This window comes from Erpetoichthys calabaricus, chromosome 3, assembly GCF_900747795.2.
Source record: "Erpetoichthys calabaricus chromosome 3, fErpCal1.3, whole genome shotgun sequence".
In the NCBI taxonomy this organism is placed as follows: Eukaryota; Metazoa; Chordata; class Cladistia; order Polypteriformes; family Polypteridae; genus Erpetoichthys; species Erpetoichthys calabaricus.
Genome location: NC_041396.2, coordinates 266771982 through 266796227, shown reverse-complemented (window position 1 = coordinate 266796227; position 24246 = coordinate 266771982). Strand labels below are relative to the sequence as shown.

Below are 24246 nucleotides of genomic sequence, written 5' to 3'. Positions count from 1 at the left end.
AAGCTTGCATATTGTAATCTTTTTAGTTAGCCAATAAAAGGTGTCATTTTGCTTGACTTCTCACTACATCCATAATGGCTAACACGGTACAACACCCTAGTACCACAAAAAAGTAAAAAAGTGCCCTTTTAAAAAGTCCGTTAGTTACATTTTAAGTCAAAGTCCAAATATTTCAGCCTGCTAGAAAAAGAGCAGAAAACAGCACTTTGTCTGATAGGAGAAGTCTTCAATAAATGACTGTGAATGGAAAACAAAATTACATAACTGTCATAGGCCCTTTGTGGTCAACTATTGATTCTCTAGGTGAATATCAGCAAAGGTAAAAGTAGATATCTCTTGTCAGAATTAAATTAACTTGGAGGAGAGCAAAATCTTTGGAATCAAATAGCCAAACAAATTATCAGCTGGACAGAAACAGCAGGGTAGTGGTGGTGGCTAAGGATTGGCTTTCATTAAGTTTGGGAGAATAGGCAGTCGTCTGTCCACACTTGGTTCTTATGTACCATGTGTAAGATTGGTAGATGCATTTATGAGAAATAAAAGATTTCCTGGGTATAAAAATGTATTGTCTCAGTATCTAGGTTAGAAGTTGAGAACCCAAGGAGCTGTACCAGCAGCATCAGGCACATGGCAGGAACTACACATTAACAGACAGATAAGGACCTGCCACTGATATCTTTGTTATCCTGTGTGCATATGAAAACAATGAAGAAAAACTGCATTGCACACACACACACACACAAACACACCCACCCAAGAGATATCTTCTTGCTTTCATAGTAGGTGTGAGGTTGACTCACACCTCCCTTTCTGCCTGTGCTGCAAGCTGATAATTTATGGCTGTTGGATTGCAGCCTTAAACTTGAACTGTGGGACAGAGAGGATAGAAGGTGATAAACAAACAAACTAAAAATATGAGTTAGCACTCCAGACATTCACATTAACACCTCGCCACCAGACAGGAGTGCCGCAGTGTGGGAGAGTGGATTCCCAGTTAAGATTATTTTAAATTAACAATTTATTTATAGGAAATGTGATTTTTGCTTACTTGAATTGGGAATTTAACTACTTAAAAATTCAGTCCTCTACCTGATTTGATAGTCTGCATTCTCATTTGATACTTTTAATCTATTAGCATTTATTAGCATTTTATGACTAATATTAATGGCTGTACCTAAAAAAAATACACAAAAGTCTGTATTTCAGATGTTATGTTATAATGTGTGTGCTTCCAGCTGTTATTTTATTTTTGGGAAAATTTGTTTTATTTATGTAAAAGTGTTAAAGAATTCTTAATATGAAAATTTGCTTCATTATGAGTTGTGGCTTGCTTTTTCATAAATTGGTGCCTTAATGGAGAGAGGGTTTGCATATTTGGTACAGTATATGCAAAAGCCAATGACATATAATCCACCTTTATCCACTTCAGGGTCTTGATGTGAAAATTCATGTATTTTCAGTGTGAGCTGGTGGTGCCAGAGTGGATAACTCTGCTGCCATACAGCTCCAGGATACCGGGTTAGTCTTTGCCTAACCACTATTTGTATGGAGTTTGCATGTTTTACTTATGTTTGCATGAATTTTCTATGCATGTTAGATTAAAGGGTGCCTCTGGTGAATGTGTCTTGTGATGGACTGGTGTGCTAACCAAGGTTTGCAGTTGCCAGGCTAGAACTGAACCCAGGACTTTTTCACAGAGCCATCTTCTCAAAGAAAATATATTCGACCTGCCAGGTCATGATGCTGAATGAGATGTCCTGACATTATCAGAAATGACTAAATGTCACATTCATTTTAAAAAAAGGTATTAGCAAACTAGATAAAAAAAGTTCAACTGAATGGTTTTATATATTGTGAAACATATCTCTGAGTCTTACAGAACTTCTCTTTTGTAACCTAGCAATTCTACTTTATAAATTATTTTCCATACGATCATTGTCATTATCATTTTCACTCTACTTACCCTGTTGTGGTAGAAACACGCTGAGCATGGATGACAGAGCCTCCTTGTTCTCAACACCTTCCCCAGGGAATTCCCAGAGGACTTCAGGTCATCTGAGAGATATAATCCCTCCAGGGTGTCCTGGTACAGTCCTTGTTCTTTTGCCAGCTGGCTATAGCTTGAACATCTCTCTTGAGAGGCAAAGGTGACATTCTAACTATTTGCTTAGATGATCTTAACTGGTTCTCCAGTTCTACTTCATGGTCCTTTCATATTCCTGAGGTCAATGTGTCATGTCAAATGAACCTAGCTAATCTGCACAAAATCCTCTATTTGGCCGCTTGTACTTGTGATGTCATTCTTTCAATCACTATCTACTGCTTGTCACCATGTGTGAGGATGGGAATATATAGACTAAATGGGAACTAAATGGGCATGGCATAACTTATTTTATGCAAGACTTGCTTTTGGAATGTATATAATTGTTTTAATTAGTTTATAAAGAGAAAATAAAGATACCATAGATTGACTGCAACAAAAGCTTGTCTGAGGAGTCTAAAGTTTATGAGATGCTAATAATCCAACAGTAGAATGTTTTTAAGTTGCAGTCTTATCAAACATTTTTGAGATATACATTTTTTAAAGTTTAATACTTCCAAAGTGGATCCAATCCCATGTAACTATGCAGTGAGAGGTTGATGTGACATCTCCAGGGAAGTGAATAGTTGTAATGAATGATAGCAACGAGGCAACAGATGTTTAAGCAAAGCTATGGGTTTTTGCCAGAAAATCAGTCCTACTTATGTGTAAGTTCAAAACATTACTACTAAATCGAAGATGAGAAAACAAATAAGAAGTCAAAAATCAATAGTCTTTCAAAAAAATAAACATTCTAGTGCACAGAGAATTGGTTTGAAATATCCTAGACATTAGATAATAAGATTCTAAGAAGCTGACCTTTAATCCATCACACAGCTGATGTCACTCATCGTGAATTCCCGTACCTTAACCTAATAACAACAACATGGCGATGACCATAATAAAAACAATATGCATCTCATAAAATGTGAATATATTGAATATATACTCAAACCAGGTGAGCTTCCAGAATGGAGTCTGTGTCAACTCCACACATCTCGCATTATTCTGTTCCAACTGGTCCTATATTTTCATAAATGTTTGCTCTTGCTGATCTTCTCTTGTAATAAAGGGAGAGTTCAAATATTTAATAAAGTGAAGATGAAAATGAACCATGAACCTTAATGTAAAGATATAAGAAAGAAGAACATCTGTCTAGGAGTTCTTCTTTACTTTTTGATAAGGCACATTATGCTCTGATTTATCTAGAGCAGTGGTTCCCAAACTGTGGTACGCGGAGCCTTTTTAGGTGGTACGCATCGCGGTCCCTGAAATTTAATTTATCTGTGCAAAACCCTTTATGACAAGCCTGTTGTGAGCAAAAACCAATGAAACTGTTTAAATACAATAATACGTGGATTCCCAAATTTAGTGTGGTGTGAAATTTCATCATCTGAATAAACAAAACCTATTATTCGAATCAGTATTTAGTTCATTTAACGCTACCATAATTCCGTTTCGCAGAAGTCAACTTCTACTTCTTCACTGTATGAGCTTTTGGTCACTAGATGAAAGCACAACGCCGACACTATTTAGTCTTCGGTAACTCTGCCTCACAGAAACCGCTTGCGTTTGTTGTTATACGTGCACTGCCACTGTATCGCATCGTAGTCACTAGATCTAAGCACAAAGCCGATACCATTTCATCTTCGGTAACTGCGTCACATACAGTGGAACCTCGGTTCACGACCATAATTCGTTCCAAACTTCTGGTCGTAAACCGATTTGGTCGTGAACCGAAGCAGATTCCCCCATAGGATTGTATGTAAATACAATTAATCCGTTCCAGACCATACGAACTGTATGTAATATATTTTTTTAAAGATTTTTAGGCACAAATATAGTTAATTACACCATAGAATGCACAGTGTAATAGTAAACTAATGTAAAAACATTGAATAACACTGACACAAACACCCAGGCTCCCTGCTCAGCTGCACGCGTAGGCTCTCTCTCTCAGCAGCACGCAAGCCTCCTCAGCCCCCCCCTCCCTTTCTCTCTCTCTCTCTCTCTCTCTCTCTCTCTCTCTCTCAGCAGCACGCAAGCCTCCCCAGCCCCCCCTCCCTTTCTCTCTCTCTCTCTCTCAGCAGCACGCGAGCCCCCTCCCCCTCTGTCTCTCAGAAGCACGGGAGACCTCTCTCTCTCTGTATCATTGTAGCAGTTCGCGCTATAGCTTTACAATCCGATCGTTGTATAAACACTTTTTTTTTTAAATGAGCTTTCACGCTAATAGCATTACAGCCTGATCGCTGTAAACACTCTTTTTAAATGAGTTTTAAGCACATGGAAAAAAATAAACATTTGAAAAAAAGAGAAAAGTAACATTGCAACACTTTCTTCTCACCACTCTTCACTTGCTTAGAAGCCATGGTTAACTGCAAAAGCACACGAAATACTGTAGAGCACAAAGAGTTCACAGGTAAAGCACGCACGTATGACTGAGAACAATGAACAGGGAGAGGCTGAACACGTGCTTAAATACAGTAATCGGCGCGCATGAACCGGAAGGGAAATGAAATAGAGCACAAAGAGTTCACAGCGAAAGCACACATGCATGACCGAGAACAATGCAACAGGTGCGGAAATCATCGGCGCGCACAAACCAAAAGGGAAACTGGCTTGTTCGTATACCGAGTGTGTGGTCGTGAACTGAGGTAAAAGTTTGGCGAACGTTTTGGTCGTAAACCAAGTTGTACGTGTACCGAGACGTTCGTGAACCGAGGTTCCACTGTACAGGCCGAAGGCAGGATTTAGTTTCGGGGCGGAATTTATCAATTTATGTACATGCACAAATTTTTTCATTAATTTTATGCATAATTTCTTCCAATTCTTTAACTTTTATTCAGATTTCGGGGCGTTTGTAGTCAGTGTCGTGACTGTATATTACCTAATTACCTAATTACCAGTGTTGCTGTATATTACCTAATTAAGAATTAATCATTCATTGCAGTACTTGCTTTTTAATTTTTTTGTTAAAAATTCGGGTGGTACGCAACACAACTCACTTAACCTCAGGTGGTACTTGACGTCCAAAAGTTTGGGAACCCCTGATCTAGAGAACACAACAATGCACAATACACATTTAGTAAGCTCTTCAGGGCAGTTTGTTGCAAGCTACAATGTACTACCAAAAACTTTAGGGAGGATAGAAACTCAAGCAAACAAAAACAAATAACAACATATGTATCATTAAAAGGCAAAGTTAGTATTCAATTGGAAGGACTACAGGCACCCCTTTTTAAAAACGTTAGCAGCAAAGGCTAGGGCAGAAACAAGAGGAGCTCACAAGATGCAGCATATTACTGTACTACTAAAGGGCAGTATGTTCTAGTCCATCTGTTCATGGAGCAGGCTGCTTAAAGTAAAGCACCATGCTGTTATATTTTTAGATGAAGGTGTAAGGATTATGTTTTTATGTATAGCCCTTAACCAAAACAAGTCTTGGGAAACAGTCTTTGTTGTTTTTTTATTTGATTTGCTGCTGTTGAGCAGCAGATTTAAAACAGACTACTCTGTGGGCTTCTTTAATTTTTCTCAGTCTCTGATGGTTACTGTTTTCAAAAACTTTTTTCACAGTTACATGTTTAAGCTTTACTGAAGTTTTATGCACTTTTTCTTTAGCAGCAGCAAAGATGGCTCTGTTACTGTGGGAAAGGTCAGAGACATGGCCTCTTTTCGACGGCACTTCCGAATGGGCTTCATGACGATGCCAGCTTCACAAGAGCACACACCACATCCATGTGCAAGCAGTATGGCACCCCGCTCACAGTCTTGTCACTCTGTGGGCAGCATGGAGAATGGTGGGGAGCCACACCACCCTACCTGTGCCAGAAAGCCTCCTGCTAAGCCAAAACGTCACCCCAGCACACGGTTGAGCACAGCAGGAGAGCTCCATGGCTCAGAGGAAGGAGGAGCTGCAGGGACTGAAAAGAAAACAGGTGATTTCCACAATTATATGCTTTGTATTAGAAGAATATTCTTCCTTACTAATTTTATCAGTAGAATTGACTATGACAGTAATGTCACTGCATATCACTTGGACCCAGTTTCACTTTAGGCCATAATTTACTTTGTGTGGGGTTTTCTGTGCTTAGTTACATTTTCTCTTGGCTGTCCAATTTCCTTAAAACCTCGTTTTGTCTGTCCATTTTTCCTGCTGTGTAAGTGTGTGTGTGCTTTTTCATTCAGAATATTTTCCTTCCTTGTCGCTGTTGCTGCTAAAATAGAATCTGACTTTCCACAAATGTAAGTTAGAATTAGTCAGTGAAAAAAAATGGTTAAATAGAGAAGAAAAGTTTAGGATGGCATTTAATATGAAATTGAGAAAACTTTGTAAAAAAATGTCATTCAGTCTGTCTCATTGGCTGTGTTTAAACTAAGGACCTTTAAGAAAACATATCCTATATAAATGGTCTGTCAACATATCATTGTGTTAGATTTATTACTATGATTACTAAAATGTCCAGCTACAGTTCAGCACACTAAATAACTATGAACCCAACCTACACCCCCACACAAATCCAATATGTCCTGGTACTAGACCAAACTGTGCTTTCTGGTTAGGCTCAGTATGTAAAGGTCATGGGTGATAATAACATAATAACATCGTAAAGTTTTATCTTTCAGCAGTTGCATAGTTTGAGTATATGAAGCTACAACCATAGAGTGCACTGAAGCACACTTAATGTTGAAAATAAATCATACCAGGTTAGGAAAACAGAGAATAACTTTTGGAACTTAGCCTGCATACCACTTAAACACATATATTCAAAGCATATATGACCATCAAGTAGTCTCTTTGTTTAAGTTGCCTCTTTTTAATGCCCCTCCTTATTTAATTACATATGTGAACCTGGAATCATATCTTTCTCCATATATTTATACAATACAATACAATTTATTTTTGTATAGCCCAAAATCACACAAGAAGTGCCACAATGGGCTTTAACAGGCCCTGCCTCTTGACAGTCCCCCAGCCTTGACTCTTTAAGAAGACAAGAAAAACTCCCAAAAAAAACCTTGTAGGGAAAAATGGAAGAAACCTTGGGAAAGGCAGTTCAAAGAGAGACCCCTTTCCAGGTAGGTTGGGCTTGTAGTAGGTGTCAAAAGAAGGAGGTAAATACAATACAATACAATACACAGAACAGAACAAATCCTCAATACAGTATAAAAATAAAAATTTTAGAAGTAAGGAGCAGATTTATATATTTATATTTATAGGCTATACAATCTTAAAACTACTATGATTTGTTTTGATAAATGCTTTCTGTCTCCTCAGTGAGGCATAAGACCATTCTTAAAATCACTTTACTTAATAAAGCCATTAATCTAACACTAACTGGTTTATCCATAAATTGACAGAATTGCTTTAACTCCACTGATGCTCATGCTCTGCCTTTGCCTGTCAGATAAAAGCAATAACCTAAAGCATCCGATGTGTAGAAACACTAGAAGCTGCATGTGGAACCTTTTGTGGCAACACTTTAGTATAAGTTTCTGTAATAAAACACCTGTTAACAATCTATAAATGTTTTATTAACTATGTTATTAACAACAGTAAACTGTTAATACAAATAAATCAGATGCTTAGATTGTGTACTGTCAATTTTCATTGTTTTATATCTTGTTAAAAAAATCTTAGAATATTTTTTAAACGTGTAGTGTTAATAGTTACTTACAAATTGATAACTAAAGCGTTATGCATATTGTATATTGGACAGAAGACATCTAGAGCAAAGACTGTAAACATAGAAGAGATAATAATGATATTAGCACCTAAGCCTGAATTCCACTCTAGGCTTGACAAGAAAAGTGTATCTCATACCTCTCCAGTCAAACTAGTAAATATAACATCTATAATATGGCTGAAAGTACTCTATCTTGCTGTGTCAGAGAGAGGACGTACAGTATTGTTCAATATGGCACTCAATTTTGTTTTATTTCTTATCTGTGATACTACGTGAAAGGGGTCCAGTGTGTCCCATAACTGAGTTTGCCCTTATACTATAACTAGCTTATTGATTTGGTGGGCCTCGCAATGAAGTGATGTTACCAGCCTACCACATCGTAGAAAACCGCACCGGCCATCACAGAGTTGTAGAAGAAGTGAAGAATACCACTACCCTTAATAAAGGAGTGTAATCTACTAAGAAAAAAGAATCTGCTGTGCCCATTCTTATATAGTTCCTCTGTGTTACAAGACTTTCTCCAACTGATCATTGATGTGGGTCCTCCAGTACTTTTAGGAGAGCATTACTATTACATTGATTTCTGAAAAGTGGCTGGGTGTACAGTCTGTTTGATGCAGTGAAAGTAAATAACCAGTTTCTTGGTTTTGCTGATGTTACTGAAAGTTTTAGACAACTCTGTATCAAGAAAGAGTCTCCACCTAACTTTTGCACTCTGACTCAACCCCTTTATCAGTACACCCCATAAGTGCAGAATCATCTGAGAATTTCTTCAAGAGACATGACATACTTTAGTACCTGCACTGAATTTAATCCTATCTTTGGCTTCATAGAGTTGACCTTACTCACCCTTCTGCTGCTTCTGTCAACACACTGCCAAAGGACATATGCAGTAACCTACAAATGAAGTTATTTAGTCTTTGAACTTAACACATGATCATTTGGCAATTACCAGTAGATCTGGAGCATTAAACATGGATACAGAAGATTTTTTTCTATAGGCCTTTATGATAATGAATGCAATTCAATTGCAAGGAGTGATGGAGAATATTAATATTAGACCAAAAACTTTAACAACAAAGGAACAAACTTATAAATACTGATGGAATCCTTTAATCGAGTACATTGTTACCATAAGAACTGGAATGTAAAGCACAATTTAGCTTGTTACTTCAAACCTTCCACAACTTGCTAGGTAAAAGGTTCAGGTGCATATGTAATAAGAAACTTTGATATTTTTACCAAAAGTAGGGCAAAAACTCTCTTTACAGATTAAATTATATTTAAGATTGTGCAGATATGTATAGCAAATAATTTGAATTTAACACTACAGTCTGTATGTGTCCTTTTTTAGGGGTGAAGAAATCAGACACAGGTGAACAACATGGCAGGAAGATACCACCTTTGAAGCCAAAGAGAGCTCCAAACACACAGCTATCAGTATCCTTTGATAACACACACCCCACACAACCACTTAATCCTACCAACTCCAGGACTATCTCGCACCAGTCTTTCTCTGCTTCACGGTATACCCCTGACAGCCAACACTCACAGTCACATGCATCCACTCCTCAGAATGCCAGAGAATTGGATGAGGAGGAGCCAGTGTATATAGAGATGGTTGGAGATGTTTTTAAGGATCCATCCCACAGCACAGCCACTCCAGACTCAGATTCTGACCAGAGTGAAGCCATTTACGAGGAAATGAAGTATCCACTTCCTGAGGATCCTGGGTGCCCTGTTGGGGAGTTCCAAAACCATGGAAGAGGAGGGGAACATACACACCATAAATCAACCAAGGTCTCCCTTATTCTCCCTCCTCCTCCACTACCTCCTCATAATTCAGCTCCTCTTGCACCTAAAGTTAAACTCAAGCGAGAAGTGGCGGTGGTGGCCCCAACTACTGCTGCAGTAAGTGCTGCTGATCAAGCATCTTTTGTGCATTCTCAGCTTTCCACGTCTTCAGCTAGCTCAGGGACCACCAGAGCTCCTACTCCATTTGTCTTTGCCAAAAACAGTTCCTGTGAGATACCAGCCCCGTTTCCCAATCTCCTTCAACACAAGCCTCCCTTGTTGGCCTTTCCACAGCCAGCTGCTTCATCAAGTGGCATTTCTGTCCAGAAATCCTCCAAACTAGGCACAGTATCTACTCAGACTGGACAATCTGGCCAGCCCAGCTCAAAACTTCCTGTGCTACAGCCCAACGTCCATGGCAAAGATCAGTTACAAACTGCATCACAACAGAGTAGTAATGTTTCCTCTTCTGTGACTTCCACAGTTGGGCCCAGCTCCAGCAATGCAGATGGGCAGAATCAAAACCAAAATCAGCAGAATCAAAGAGCTCCTGATATCAAGGAGCAAAATCTCTTGGTTCTAGGGCCAGCTGGTAGAGCTCGAAGCCATTCAACTCCGCTTCCTCCTCCCCAGTCATCTCAGTCATCTTATCTGCAGCACAAAGCAGACAAAGACCTTCCTGTCTCACAGAGCATGAAGCTGGGATCCCATTCAGCAGTACAATCTCTGCTTCCTGTCCTGCAACAACAGGTAGCTTCTGGAAGCACAGCAAAGGATAAAAGTGTAGGTGTATCTACAAGTCAAAAGTCAAGTCAGGACAGAGATAAAGAAAAGCAAGAGCCATCCACTGGTAATACTGCAGTCCCGTCTGGACGCTCAGCTACTCCTCTGGCACGTCCCATTTCCTATCGCAGCCCAACACCTCATAACTTAATGGATCATCCTTGTTCAATGTTGTGGACATACCCTTCTGCTGGTCTTAAGAGACCTCCAGCCTATGAAAGCCTACGGGGACCCACACAAGGAGGGATTCCTAAAAGCAGCTCAGCCTCTCCTGCAGCTTTACCTGCACAACATAAAGGCATGCTTGGGGCTCTCTCTACATGCACACGTCAGCAGACGCCCTCCGCCCTTCCTACAGTTCCTGCTGGCAGCACTGTGGGAGGAATTGGGGATCCTAAGGGACTTTCAAGTCCAGTTGAGGAAGGCACATACTGGCCAATGCAGAGGAAGATGTCATTTAGTAGGGCCAGCAAAGATTCTGAAAGTAAGTTGTCAAGATTGAGCAAAGACAATGATTTGTTTATACCTCTGGAGAACTGAAAGCACCTTTTGTTGATTACACTCATTATTCAGACTTAAAGAAGTGGGAGTTCAGGGTGTAGTGTGTGAATAGGTGCAGAACTGGTTAAAATAGAGGAAGCATAGACTTATGTTCCAAGGAACCTTATCAGAATTGTATTATGTTCAAAGTAAGGTCCCTTAGGGATCAATGCTAGGGTCACCTCTGCTTTTAAAATACATAAATGATTTAGATAGGAAAGTAAATAACAAGCTAGTTATACTTGCAGATAATACCAAGCCAAACAGCGTGGCAGATAATCTAAAATACATTTATTCATTACAGAGGGACTTGGGCAGCATAAATGCTTGGGCAAATTTGTGGCAGATAAAATTTATTATAAGTAAATGTAAAGTATTACATATAGGAAGTGAACATTTTAGATTTGAATAAACAATGCAAGTACTGCTTATGAGAAGGAGTAAGGAGTCATAGTTGACTCGACACTGTCAACTTGCAGACAATGTTCAGAAGGCATTATTTAGGCTTACAGAATGTTACATAATATAATGACTCTGATGTGCAGAGTACAAGTCCAAGGAGGTTATGCTCAAGCTTTATAACAAAGTAATGAGACTTCATCTGGAGTATTGTGTACAGGTTTCATCTCAAGGCTACAAAAACACATAGAAGTGCTTGGAAAAGTCCAGAGAAGAGTGAATAGGCTGATTCCAGGACTACAGGGGATGAATTATGAGGAAAGTTTAAAAGAGTTAAGCAAAAGGAGATTAAGAAGACACATAATTGAAGTGTTTAAAATTATAAAGGAAATTAGTCAAGTGGATCGAGACTGTTACTTTAAAATTAGTTCATCAAGAATACAGGGACGCAGTTGAAAACTTGTTAAGAGTAAGTTTCGCACAGAAATGTATGGGAGTTTTTCTTCACACCATTGACAAATGGAATAAATTGCCAAGTAGTATTGTAGACAGTAAGACTTCAAGGACCATCTAAAGTGGACTTTACGTAATTTTGGAGGATTCAAGTAAATAGAATTGGCAAGCTATGTTGAGCTGAATGGCCTGTTCTTGTGAAAATTTTACTAATGTTCTAATTATGCGTTAATTGTCATATTTGTCTTGTTTCAGCAAGACTTTAAACTGGTTATACTGTATGTCCTAGTCAGTGTTGTAAAACCAAGGCTAGTTAAACCTTTTTGCATTAGATTCAAGAAACTGAGACTCCAATGAATTATGTATAATGTGTGGTTATTGCTATGGCTGAATTTCAAAACTGACAAGGTGAAAAAAAGGAAAATCAAGTGATGTGGACATGGACGTGGATGATGCTAACTTTCTTTGAAGATTATAAGGAGCTGGAGGGCCATGATACACAAAACCAAAAAATGTCTTTAACCTTCTTGCCATGATCACATAGTGTATTGCACACATTTCATTATCAATTTAACATGCTAATATTATTTACTAACTTTGAAAGCAGTCCAGAATACCTATCTCTCTTGTTAGCCTGTTTCTGCATCAGCACTGGAGATATCTGTAATACCTTGAGCTTATGGACTTCGGCAGCAAATTCCCTGGGCTTTCATGGTGCCATTGGATATTTTACCATAGGGCATATTTCATTCTAATCAGAATTTCTTGCAACCCTCATACAGTGATTATAAAGTGGCTGTGCCACCATATTACTTAACATGGTAGAGGCATGACCGGTGTTAATGCTTTGTTCATTATGATCCCCCGTTAAAAGGAACACATTGATGCACACACTATTTTTAAAGCAAAGCCTTCAAGTTCAAAACCTAGTAAAGACAAGGAGCTGCACCTGTCTTTTGAGTAGGACATTAAACTGATGCTATGACATTCTATATTCACTAAAACTGCCACAGCTTTCTTTAATCATACTAGGGAAGTGATTTTCTGGTGTCATTGTTACAGTTCCAATATGACTGCCTAAAAAATCTCATCACCTAACAGTAAAGACTTACCTTTCTAGAGGCACTAGCAGACTCTCACAGCAGAGTTATTATTAGAACAATTGAGACAAGAACAGGGCATTCAGTCCAACAAGCTTATCTGTCCTGTTTACCTAGATTGTCCAAAATAACATCAAGTTGAGGTTTGAAGGTCCCTAAAGCCCTACTGTCTGTTACACTACTTGGTTATTTATTATATATGTCTAAGGTTCTTTATGTGAAGATAAACTTCGTAACATTTGTGCCAAATTTGCCCATATCAAATTTCCAGCTATGTTCCTGTGTTCTTGTTGAAGAGTTTATTTTAAAGTAGCTGCTGGTATTTACTGTACTAATTTCTTTCATACTTTTTACATTTGGATCATATTAACTCTTAATCTGCATTTGCTTAAACTGAAAGAGTTCAAAATTTAAATCTCTCCTCATAGCTCATACTTATCAGTCCTGGAATAAGTCTAGTTGTTCTCCTCTGGACTTTCTTGTAATATAGAGAGCAAAACTGTACATAGACTTGTACCCCACATATTAGATGCACTATATAACATAACATCCTATTAGCCTTCTTGTTTGCTTCTATATACTGTTTTAATGTAGATCTTGACACTATGGCGCCTTGGTCCACCTCATGAGGGTTACTTTCAAGTTTCAGACTTCCCATTGTATATTAAAATCTTTTAATTTTAATTCCTATTTGTAATGCTTTTACTTACATTAAATTTCATCTGCCACAAATGTGCCCAAGCCTGCATACAGTCCAAGTCCCTCAGGTAATACCTGTTCCTGAGATACTTTGAGGGTAAATTTTGGTGTTACACAAATACAAGTTAATTGATTTAAGCAATCAACAGAGGTGCCTACAGGTTATACATTTATCTTTTGGATTATTTAATTTTTTGGTTTGTTTTACTTATGATTTTTAGTCTGTTTGCATCTGCACTTGGAGGTAGGTGATACAGCCTAATCTTTTAATGGCTTTGAAGTTATGGTTTGCCAGCATACCTGAGAGAATGGGTAAATTCTCAGGGTGTAATTGTATAGTTGGATGAATTATTTGTACTTACATGCACTTACACAAAGTTAGGGTTTAGATGAGAGGCGTGCTTTTGTATAGATCAGAGGCTTTGGGGGAAAATTTTAGGTAACAGCAATTCTAATTAAGCAATTTTTATTGTCACATTTAGAGACTATAGAAAATGCCAAAATGTGGAATGGGAGCACAGATGCTCTGGTTTGTACCGATAAGGAAGAAAAGTTAATGGGACAGTCAGGGATTCCTGTTCGGACGCATGGCCTAGATGGGACTTCTGGGAAAGGCTTGGCCAGACCAGGACTGCCAGTGCCATGCCAAACCTTCCCCGCTTGTCACCGAAATGGAGGTAAGCAAACTTTGAGCTAAAGTTTATGTGACAGATTTGAAATTTAGGGCACTCAGTTCTTCTTGTTAAGTTTAATCTTAAAGAGCAGATTTGAAGGCAATAGAAGAGCTATTCTGTTGTCAGTTGTATGTCTTCTATTCCATTAAAATACAAGAGTCATTTAAACTTTAAGGTCCCCATAGGCACATAAAACGTAATTGCAGTGATGAGACATCTGACTCTTTAGCATGAGAGTGAGTGGTGAATTTCATATAGATTTCCACAGTTTTATAAGATACAGAAAAAGAATAGAAGTTAATGAGAGTGTTGACAAAAAGAATGGATTGACAATACGGTACAGATACTAAAGATGTTAACAGGACGCATTAGGGATTAGCTCAACATATGTTTGTAACAAATGATTTGTTATTGTCATCCACAATCAAAAATTGATAATTAAAATTTCTTTCTGTATTTCTTGCAGATATTTTAAAAACAACAGGGTCTTTCACTTATCAAAGTGCCAAAACACTATTTTAAGGTCAAAATGGACGTGATAAGCTATCATCTTGGCAAACAGATGCATTTTAAATTGAATTGCGTATAAGCCATTAAGGATGCTGAAACAGATAATTCAGGTCAAGCATTTTAACTGGAAAGAGAAAAATATCCAGCAGCTGTGAAATGTGACAGCATTCATAGTCATTCTTCCAATGCTGCAGTGATTGCATATTGTGTAGTTTTCATGTTTATTGCTTGACTTTTATGCCAAAATATACATTTTTGAGTTATGTGTCAATAATTTGTATTCCTTTCTAATACATGCATTATTCAAAAGCTGAAACTAGCCAGATAGGACTAGGTCACATAGTTCTGAATTAGGAGCCCTAACTGGTGACTTTGTTCTCCTTTTATTACTTATAAATATGCTCCAGCAGAACTGTTATCTGTGCACTGTTCTTAGAACAACTTCTATGATTAGTTTTATAATGAAATTCAAAATAGATTATTTGAAAAATAAAGCAATGTTCTAGTTACAACCGAGCACTTCAATAATGAGTGAATATGATGTTAAAGTTACAGTTTGATTATCTGAACTTCTGAAAGTTTTAGAAGCCATTGCTTTTCATAAAAAATGACTAAGGTTAGCTTTATATTTTCACAGTAGAGTTGCTAGAAAAGCTTATTACAGATTGAAGAAGCGTTTTTGTTATGAAATAATAATAATATTAAGTCTACATCTAAGATCCCTAAGCAGCTTATTTTTTCTGTAAGGAACTCAGAAGTTGATTGTTAATAGAAACTAACAGAAAATATGTAACTATATGTATTCAACAAAACATCTGATTACTCATAAATGCAGGGAGCATTTATATTCCTCATTGTTGTTTCTGCTTACAGAAAGTTCAATAAATGCTGGACATGAAGACTAGCAGATACATAAAAAAATAGCTGTATTAAAATATCTTTAAATGTCCTCCCTCCCTCAGTACAACATTAATTGTAATAATATTCATTATAGTCATTTTATGAGGCCTTTTCTACATATTTTGCAACATATGACAAGTGAAGCCATTCATAGGCTTCTGTAGTGAAAGTTTTTTTTTATTGAGTCAAACTTTTATCATCTACCTTTAGTCTTAAAATCAATGTGTTTTAATATCCTTCTTTAAATTTTGTGTTTTCTGTCCAGAATTTGGGCGGCTGGGCCGCTCGGCTTCTACTTCTGGAGTGAGACAAGCTTCAACCTATGTTCAGAGGCAGTGTAGCCTCCCACGAGATGCCCTTCATCAGGTGAGTGAACATCAAAAACACACCTTATTAAAAAAGGCTTTTTCACATCTCTGATATGAAAACCCTCTTGTTAGAAGGAACAAGTTGCATGCATTAATCAGAATTTCACAACAGTGTGATAAACAGTATAATAAAAAGTCATTCATCTGTGAGCTTACACTTGGTCACCCTCTTCTGTTCTGCACAGGAATTACACGTATTGCATCTTGAATCTTAATCATTTTTATTTCAATACTAAATCTAATATTGCACATAAAAGACCATGAAAAAATTATACATGATATCAGAGTTTCCATTTTGAAAGTGGTAAAATTAGGGTGGGACAGCAATGGCACAGACAACATGGTTGCATGAAACAATGTCTGTAACACTTGCACTCCCAACTAGGTTGTACCTCACATCATTTTAAACCATGTATTAGCCTTGGTTGCTTTTTCATCAAAAATGGGATGACTAACTTTATTGAAGCAATACGACCCTGTTGCACAGTGTTGCCTAAATAAGTAGAGTCATGCAAGACAAACTTTGTAAGTGAATACATTTTGTATTTTAAAGTAATGACTTACCAAATATCTACACTCTGTTTGTTGCTAGTAACTGCAGATTGATTAGATAAGCAAAAAACTCAATGTCTGCTTGTGTACAGAAGCTGTGCACTTACTCTGTATTTCACATTATTTCCTCTCTGCACACTTTTTTCTTCACATTCTCACTGCAGTGTACTATTTGTCCTCCAGTATGCCTAATGAACGTTGAAGTATGTGGCGTTACAGACTTCATTAAAAATGTGATATAGCCATATTTGGTATGTTGTTTCATTTTAAATTACTTGCTTAACAAATTAGATTTTCTTATTAATTAACAGAGTCACAGGAGAAAATAAAAAGAAGTTGATTGTACCATTTACACTTTTATTTTTAATAAAATTAGATATAAATACTAAAGGAAAAACTTAAGTGTACTAATATATGTATACCAATCTGCAGAATACAGTACATCTTTGTGAAATGTCTCAGAAAAGTCAAATACACAATATAGAGAAACAGACTGATTAAATTACATGTTGAATTAAATCACAAGAGGTAGTCTGTAAATTTAAATAATTTGAGAAATATCCAACATCCAAAGAAAAGCCCAGGATCGGGTTTAACAACCACTGCCATATTACACACCTACTACTAAATTATTGTGTAAGAAACCCATTCATTATTGGGTAGAATTATGAAGGGCTTTTTACACCTTTCACTTCACTTCAGTCATAAACTTGTCATTTTGATGGTTACAGTGGTAACACGCCATGTTGGAAAGACCAGGCCACTCTATTCCTTGCAAAAGTCCAGTGATCTGTCTGAAGAATTCTCAGGTGCGCTCAGCTAAGACAGTGAAGAAATATAGTCTGCACAGTAGTGGTTCTGCTATGAGGTTCTCCAGCATTACTGAGCTTTTCACCTTAACAGACAAAGTGAGGCTAGGAAACCTATGCAGGAATGTCATTTTGACCACCCGTACTCACAATCTTACTCTTTTTGTCACAACCCAGTGTTCATGACCATGGGTAAGAATGTGGCTATAAATTAATTGTTAACTTGAGGGTTTACCCAAGAACTTTGCTCCAGTGTTGTACTCATAATGTTTTAGTGTGTATCAAACTGCAGTTGTTGTACTAATTTTTTTACTAATGCTTATGATCACCATCTGTCCTCACATGTGAGCTAGATCTCAAGGTACTCTACCAGTTGGAGTCGCTGGCCTCCCCTAAATAATAATAATAATTCTGTATTCATATAGTCCATTAAGAGTACAACTGAAAGGTAGCTACAAAAAGCCAAATTAAAGTAATTAGTTTTTAGAAGTTTTTAAATGTTCCACAGTATTAGCCTGACATATTTTTATTGGTAAAGTGTTCCAGATTTTAGGTGCATAACAGCAAAACGCTGTCTCACCATTTCTTTTAAGCTTGGTTCTTGGAATTATAAGCAGTCCTCTATTCGAAGAGCTAAAGTTACGACTTGGAGTGTTAGGGGGACAGGCATTCCAAAAAATCAGACAGGGTAGATTATTAAAGGCTTTATAAACTATTAGTAGTGTTTCAAAGTCAATTCTGATCCTCTTTCTAGTTATGATTCTGGCTGCTGCAATCTGCACTAATTGCAAATGATTGATGTCTTTCTTAGGTAGACCTGTTAGAAGTGCATCTCAGTAATCTAGGTGACTAAAAACAAAAGCATGAATACATTTTTGAGAATTTTGTAAAGTTATAAGAGGTCTAACGTTTGTTATATTCCTTAAGTGAAAGAATGCAGTCCTAGTAATCTGGTTAATGTGAGATTTAAAATTTAGGTCAGAATCGATGATTACCCCTAAATTCTTTACCTCCTCTTTAATTTTTAAACCTAAGGGCTCAAGTTTATTTCTGATAATCTCACTATATCCATGTTTGCCAATCATTAAGGTTTAATTTTTTTCCTTATTTAGTTTGAGAAAGTTGCTACCCATCCATTCAGAAATACTGCTTAGACTTTAGATCAGAGAGCCAAAAATCTCAGGGTCATTAGGAACTATAGATAAATATAGCTGTGAGTCGTTTGCATAGCTTTGGTGGCTAACCTTGCGTTTTGAGATAATCTGACCTAGTGGAAGCATGTAGATTTTCAATATTATTGATCCAAAATGATGGCATTAAACAAGCTGTATTTCTGAACAATAAAAATTATATTTTTTTGGTATTATTACTAAGTGCACTAAATAGCACCACAAATTTCACACCCAAAATTTGTCATTCAATGAAAAAGATATCTAATGGTTTATCATGTCAGTTATGAAATCAGCATTAACTGACCTTATTTGACTCATTATTTTACCAGAGCTTATTGCTGTACAGGGTTCCAAATCCTGCTTGGAATATTTGGAATATTTAGAAAGGTCATTTGAGGACAAATAATTCTGAATGTGATTGAATACCAAGTGCTCCAATATTTCTGATAGGAAACACCCAAGAAAGAGACAAAGAGAATGAGAATCTGAAGGAGTAAAATATAAAAACCAAACAGTCAGAACCTCAGGACTTGCCAGATTATAATGCTGTTTCTATGGGGCAGATTGAAAAGCCTTATATATTGTCATATTTTTTTCTTGAAATACTTTGGCACCAAAGGGAAGAGCAATGCAAAATAAAACAAAAGATCATACAAACAATTTGCATATACTTTGGAGGGAAGTACACTGAAATCCATAATATAAATCTAAAAGAAGAATTTAGTTTCAACAATACAAATTTAAGTGTTGGCATATTTGGAAACTTACTGCAATTTTTGGAAACTGTTGCCATTTATTTGTGAAATGGGTCAAATCCGGCCGTTTCTTTGTGATGAACTTTGGTAATTACTGATTAATCATTTGACACTCAAGAGGACAATATCTGCTGAAAGGAAAGATGCAAATAAATATTCCCAAACTCATCAAGGACATCTGGATCCACACCTCTGTTGTGATCAGCACTACATTCACGAGGGTGCCAGTTTGAATAACAACAACATTCAGCCTGTATAGCTCCATAAACCTCAAGGCCACAAGGTCTTTAATAGAAGGAAAAAACAGCTTTAAATCTTAATTGTATAGATATTGAAAGCCTAGGTTTAAAAAGTCTCCCAAGTCCATTCAGATACCCTGATGAGTCCGATCTTTTAATAGACATTTAAAGTCATGAGAAAAAACAGTGAAAGTATGACTAATATCCTGAGATTACACAACGGTCCATTATGACACAAAAAATCTGAAATATTCAAATAAGGAGGACTGTTAGGTACTTTAAGCACCAAAAGTGTTATTTTGAAACAAGTTAGTTACTTCACAGGAAATTGTTGAAGTTCTTCTTACACAAAATGTGATTTCAGAGGTTGGGTCAGGTCAGCACCTATGATGCAGTGTTCTAATTTATTTCTTGTTGCTTGTAATATCAGATAAATCACAAAATAAAGCATTGCAGTGGTCTGTCATTAAAAACTGCAGTGAAATGAGGCAGATTGTACACAGTCAAAGTAGGTAGAAAAGGGAGTGATGAAGTTACATTTATATGGAATCATATTATTAACATGAGCACAGAATGTTAAAACGGAGTCCACTGTTATTTAAAGGGCCATCTTAAAACACTTCCAAATTGTATTTGACTAGAGAAAAAGAATGTGCAATTGTTCATTTTGTTATGTTTGCAATGCAGTATAATAAAGAGTAGATTGCAGGGGTTATTTATGCCTGATTTAATCAAAATGTTAATTTGTGCAGCATATAAATGTATATTGATATTAAGGATGTACAGTTTGGTCAAAAAAATCATATTGTAGTTTATTCTGACACAATGTGATTCTGATTTGAATAAGAATATGATAAACTTTAAAGATCTTAATATTACTGTTTTCTTATCGGAGCTAAAAGCACATAAAGGCATAATAATAAATCATACTGAAAAAGAGTATTTTACACATTTCTCAACTCAATAAAAAAGTCATTCATTTACTAAATTAAAAAGTTATTAAGGAGGTTTTTGATTGGTCTGCAGACAAAGCAAAAAAGTGCTCTTTACCACTGACACATAAAACAATTGTAGAAATGTGCAATGTTTTACGCATTACAGCTTTAGAACAATTTTGATTAGAACGGTCCATTCAGCCCAACAAGCTGGCTGGTCCTATTCACCTACACCCTCTAACGTAATATTAAGTCACTAGTCATTTAGCCCGTTACAATAACGGGCGCTAGAACAGTAGTGCATAAACATTAGTAGGAACAGTCTATATTAAATGGCAAGGGACTTTGACCTCATTCTTTTTGTTGGTTGTATTTTTCTTTTTTTCAGCCTTTCTTTTGTTGATGTTTACTTGCTGAGCTGACCGTTCTTCGTGGGCTGCCGCTGTGTGTTGTGTGTCTTTAATTTTCTGTGACAGTAATACTGTCTTGTACATCCGCTGGCTTGTATGTCCATAATATACCTTTAATTTTCTCTGGCGGTAATACAGGCGTTTGCATCAGTAATATGCCTTTAATCTCCACTGACAGTAATACTGGCTTGTATGTGGCTGTAGTATGAGTCACTGTATTGTGTACCTTTAATTTCCTCTCACAGTAATACTGGTTTGTATTTCCGTAAAACGCCTCTAACTTTCTCTGACAGTAATATCGCTCATTGCACCATGCCCCACGCATGCGCACTTCACCAGAAGACACCCACACACGGACACCTGGACGCACACAGGAATTTTATTAAAGAGGATGATTTGAAGGTCTCTAAAGTTATACTCTCTACTACACTGTTTTGTAATTTATTCCATGTATGCATGGTTCTTTATATGAAGAAAAAGTTCCTAATATTTGCGTGATATTTACCTTTAACAAGTTTCCAACAGTGTTCCTGTGTTCTTGTTGAAGAGTTTATTTGATAGTAACAGCTGTAATAATGTTTAACACTTTAGTCATATCCCTCTTAATCTCTGTTTGCTTAAACTGAAAAAGTTCAACTCCTTCAGTCTTCCCCTACAGCTCATACCTCTCAGTCCCAGAATCTGTCTAGTTTCTCTCTTCTGGACTTTCTCTAGCTCTACTTTTGTGTTGTTATTTTTTGGTTTTAATATTGAGATTGAAACTCTACAAAGTACAACAACAACATTTATTTATATAGCACATTTTCATACAAAAAGTAGCTCAAAGTGCTTTACATAATGAAGAAAAGAAAAAGAAAATAAGAGATTAAAATAAGACAACATTAGTTAACATAGAAAAAAAGTAAGGTCCGATGGCCAGGGTGGACAGAAAAAACAAAAAAAACTCCAGATGGCTGGAGAAAAAAATAAAATCTGCAGGGGTTCCAGGCCACGAGACCGCCCAGTCCCCTCTGGGCATTCTACCTAACATAAATGAAATAGTCCTCTTTGTAGTTAGGGTTCTCACGGAGTCACTTGATGCTGATGGTCATACAAACTTCTGGCTTTTAATCCATCCATCATTGTTGGAACATCACGGTGCTTTGAGTAGATGGTGGTGGCTTGGACACCGGAAAAGAAAACAGAAGAGAGAGTAGGGGTTAGTACAGATTTTAGAGCCACCATGACTAGTTATTATAATGAATTGGATATACAGAGTGTCAGGATTTAAATTACAGTGAAGTTATGAGAAGGCCATGTTAAAATAATGTGTTTTCAGCAGTTTTTTAAAGTGCTCCACTGTATTAGCCTGGTGAATTCCTATTGGCAGGCTATTCCAGAATTTAGGTGCATAACAGCAGAAGGTCGCCTCACCACTTCTTTTAAGTTTTGCTCTTGGAATTCTAAGGAGACACTCATTTGAAGATCTGAGGTTACGATTTGGAATATAAGGTGTCAGACATTCCGATATATAAGATGGGGCGAGATTATTTAAGGCTTTATAAACCATAGGCAGAATTTTAAAGTCAATCCTGAATGACACAGGTAACCAGTGTAGTGACATCAAAACTGGAGAAATGTGCTCAGATTTTCTTTTCCTGGTTAGGATTCTAGCAGCTGCATTCTGCACTAGTTGCAAACGATTTATGTCTTTTTTGGGTATTCCTGAGAGAATTGCGTTACAGTAATCTAGTCGACTGAAAACAAAAGCGTGAACTAATTTCTCAGCATCTTTCAATGATATAAGAGGTCTAACTTTTGCTATGTTTCTTAAGTGAAAAAATGCTGTCCTAGTGATCTGATTTAAAATGTAGATTACAGTCAACAGTTACCCCTAAGCTTTTTACCTCCGTCTTGACTTTTATTCCTAATGTATCCAGTTTATTTCTAATAGCCTCATTGTATCCATTATTGCCATTCACTAAGATTTCAGTTTTCTCTTTATTTAACTTGAGAAAGTTACTATTCATCCATTTTGAGATACAAGTTAGACATTGTGTTAGTGAATCAAGAGAATCAGGGTCATCAGGAGCTATTGATAGTAGTCCAGATGAGGCTTTCCTAGTACATTATATATAGCTTAAGCATAACCTTATTTGACTTGTACTATATATGTATATATACATATATATACAGTGATCCCTTGCTATATCGCGCTTCGCCTTTCGCGGCTTCACTCTATCGCGGATTTTATATGTAAGCATATTTAAATATATATCGCGGATTTTTTGCTGGTTCGTGGATTTCTGTGGACAATGGGTCTTTTAATTTCTGGTACATGCTTCCACAGTCGGTTTGCCCAGTTGATTTCATACAAGGGACGCTATTGGCAGATGGCTGAGAAGCTACCCAGCTTACTTTTCTCTCTCTCTCTCTCTCTCTCTCTCTCTCTCTCTCTCTCTCTCGCGCTGACTTTTTCTGATCCTGACGTAGGGGGATTGAGCAGGGGGGCTGTTCGCACACCTAGACGATACGGACGCTCGTCTAAAAATGCTGAAAGATTATCTTCACGTTGGCTACCTTCTGTGCAGCTGCTTCGTGAAGCGACATGCTGCACAGTGCTTCGCATACTTAAAAGCACGAAGGGCACGTATTGATTTTTTTATCTGTCTCTCTCTCTCTCTGCTCCTGACGGAGGGGGTGTGAGCTGCCACCTTCAACAGCTTTGTGCCGTGGTGCTTCGCATACTTAAAAGCAAACAGCCCTATTGATTTGTTTGCTCCTTTGAAGAGGAAGATATGTTTGCATTCTTTTAATTGTGAGACTGAACTGTCATCTCTGTCTTGTCTTGGAGCACAGTTTAAACTTTTGAAAAAGAGACAAATGTTTGTTTGCAGTGTTTGAATAACGTTCCTGTCTCTCTACAACCTCCTGTGTTTCTGCGCAAATCTGTGACCCAAGCATGACAATATAAAAATAACCATATAAACATATGGTTTCTACTTCGCGGATTTTCTTATTTCGCGGGTGGCTCTGGAACGCAACCCCCGCAATGGAGGAGGGATTACTGTATATACTATTGATATTATATAACGTAACATTGTATTAGCCTTCTTGAGCTACCTTGAAAGCTTGCATATCGTAATCTTTTTACTTAGCCAATAAAAGGTGTCATTTTGCTTGACTTCTCACTACATGCAATGCTACACCTAAGATTCATTTTAAAACTATAAGCTGTTGGCATCAAAGGTAATGTATAAAACTTGATTGCAAGTTAGTTAATAGGTAGGAGACAAAGAGTACAGAAATTAAGTGAATATTCCATATGGGGTGAATTTTTGACTGCAGTTCCATTACTTTTTTTTTTAGTGATAGCTTTTTAATTGGTAAATCAAAAGGAAAAATACC

The 24246-nt window shown here is 37.1% G+C and overlaps 1 protein-coding gene across 1 annotated transcript in view; it reads left to right on the top strand.

Annotated features, from left to right (window-relative positions):
• Positions 1–24246, top strand: part of LOC114648899 (neuronal tyrosine-phosphorylated phosphoinositide-3-kinase adapter 1) — a 239590-nt gene that overhangs the window by 192485 nt on the left and 22859 nt on the right. The window contains exons 3-6 of the mRNA XM_051924056.1: positions 5702–6018; positions 9122–10828; positions 14018–14212; positions 15885–15985. Coding sequence (XP_051780016.1) covers positions 5702–6018; positions 9122–10828; positions 14018–14212; positions 15885–15985 — 2320 coding nt within the window. The remainder of the gene's footprint in view (positions 1–5701; positions 6019–9121; positions 10829–14017; positions 14213–15884; positions 15986–24246) is intronic.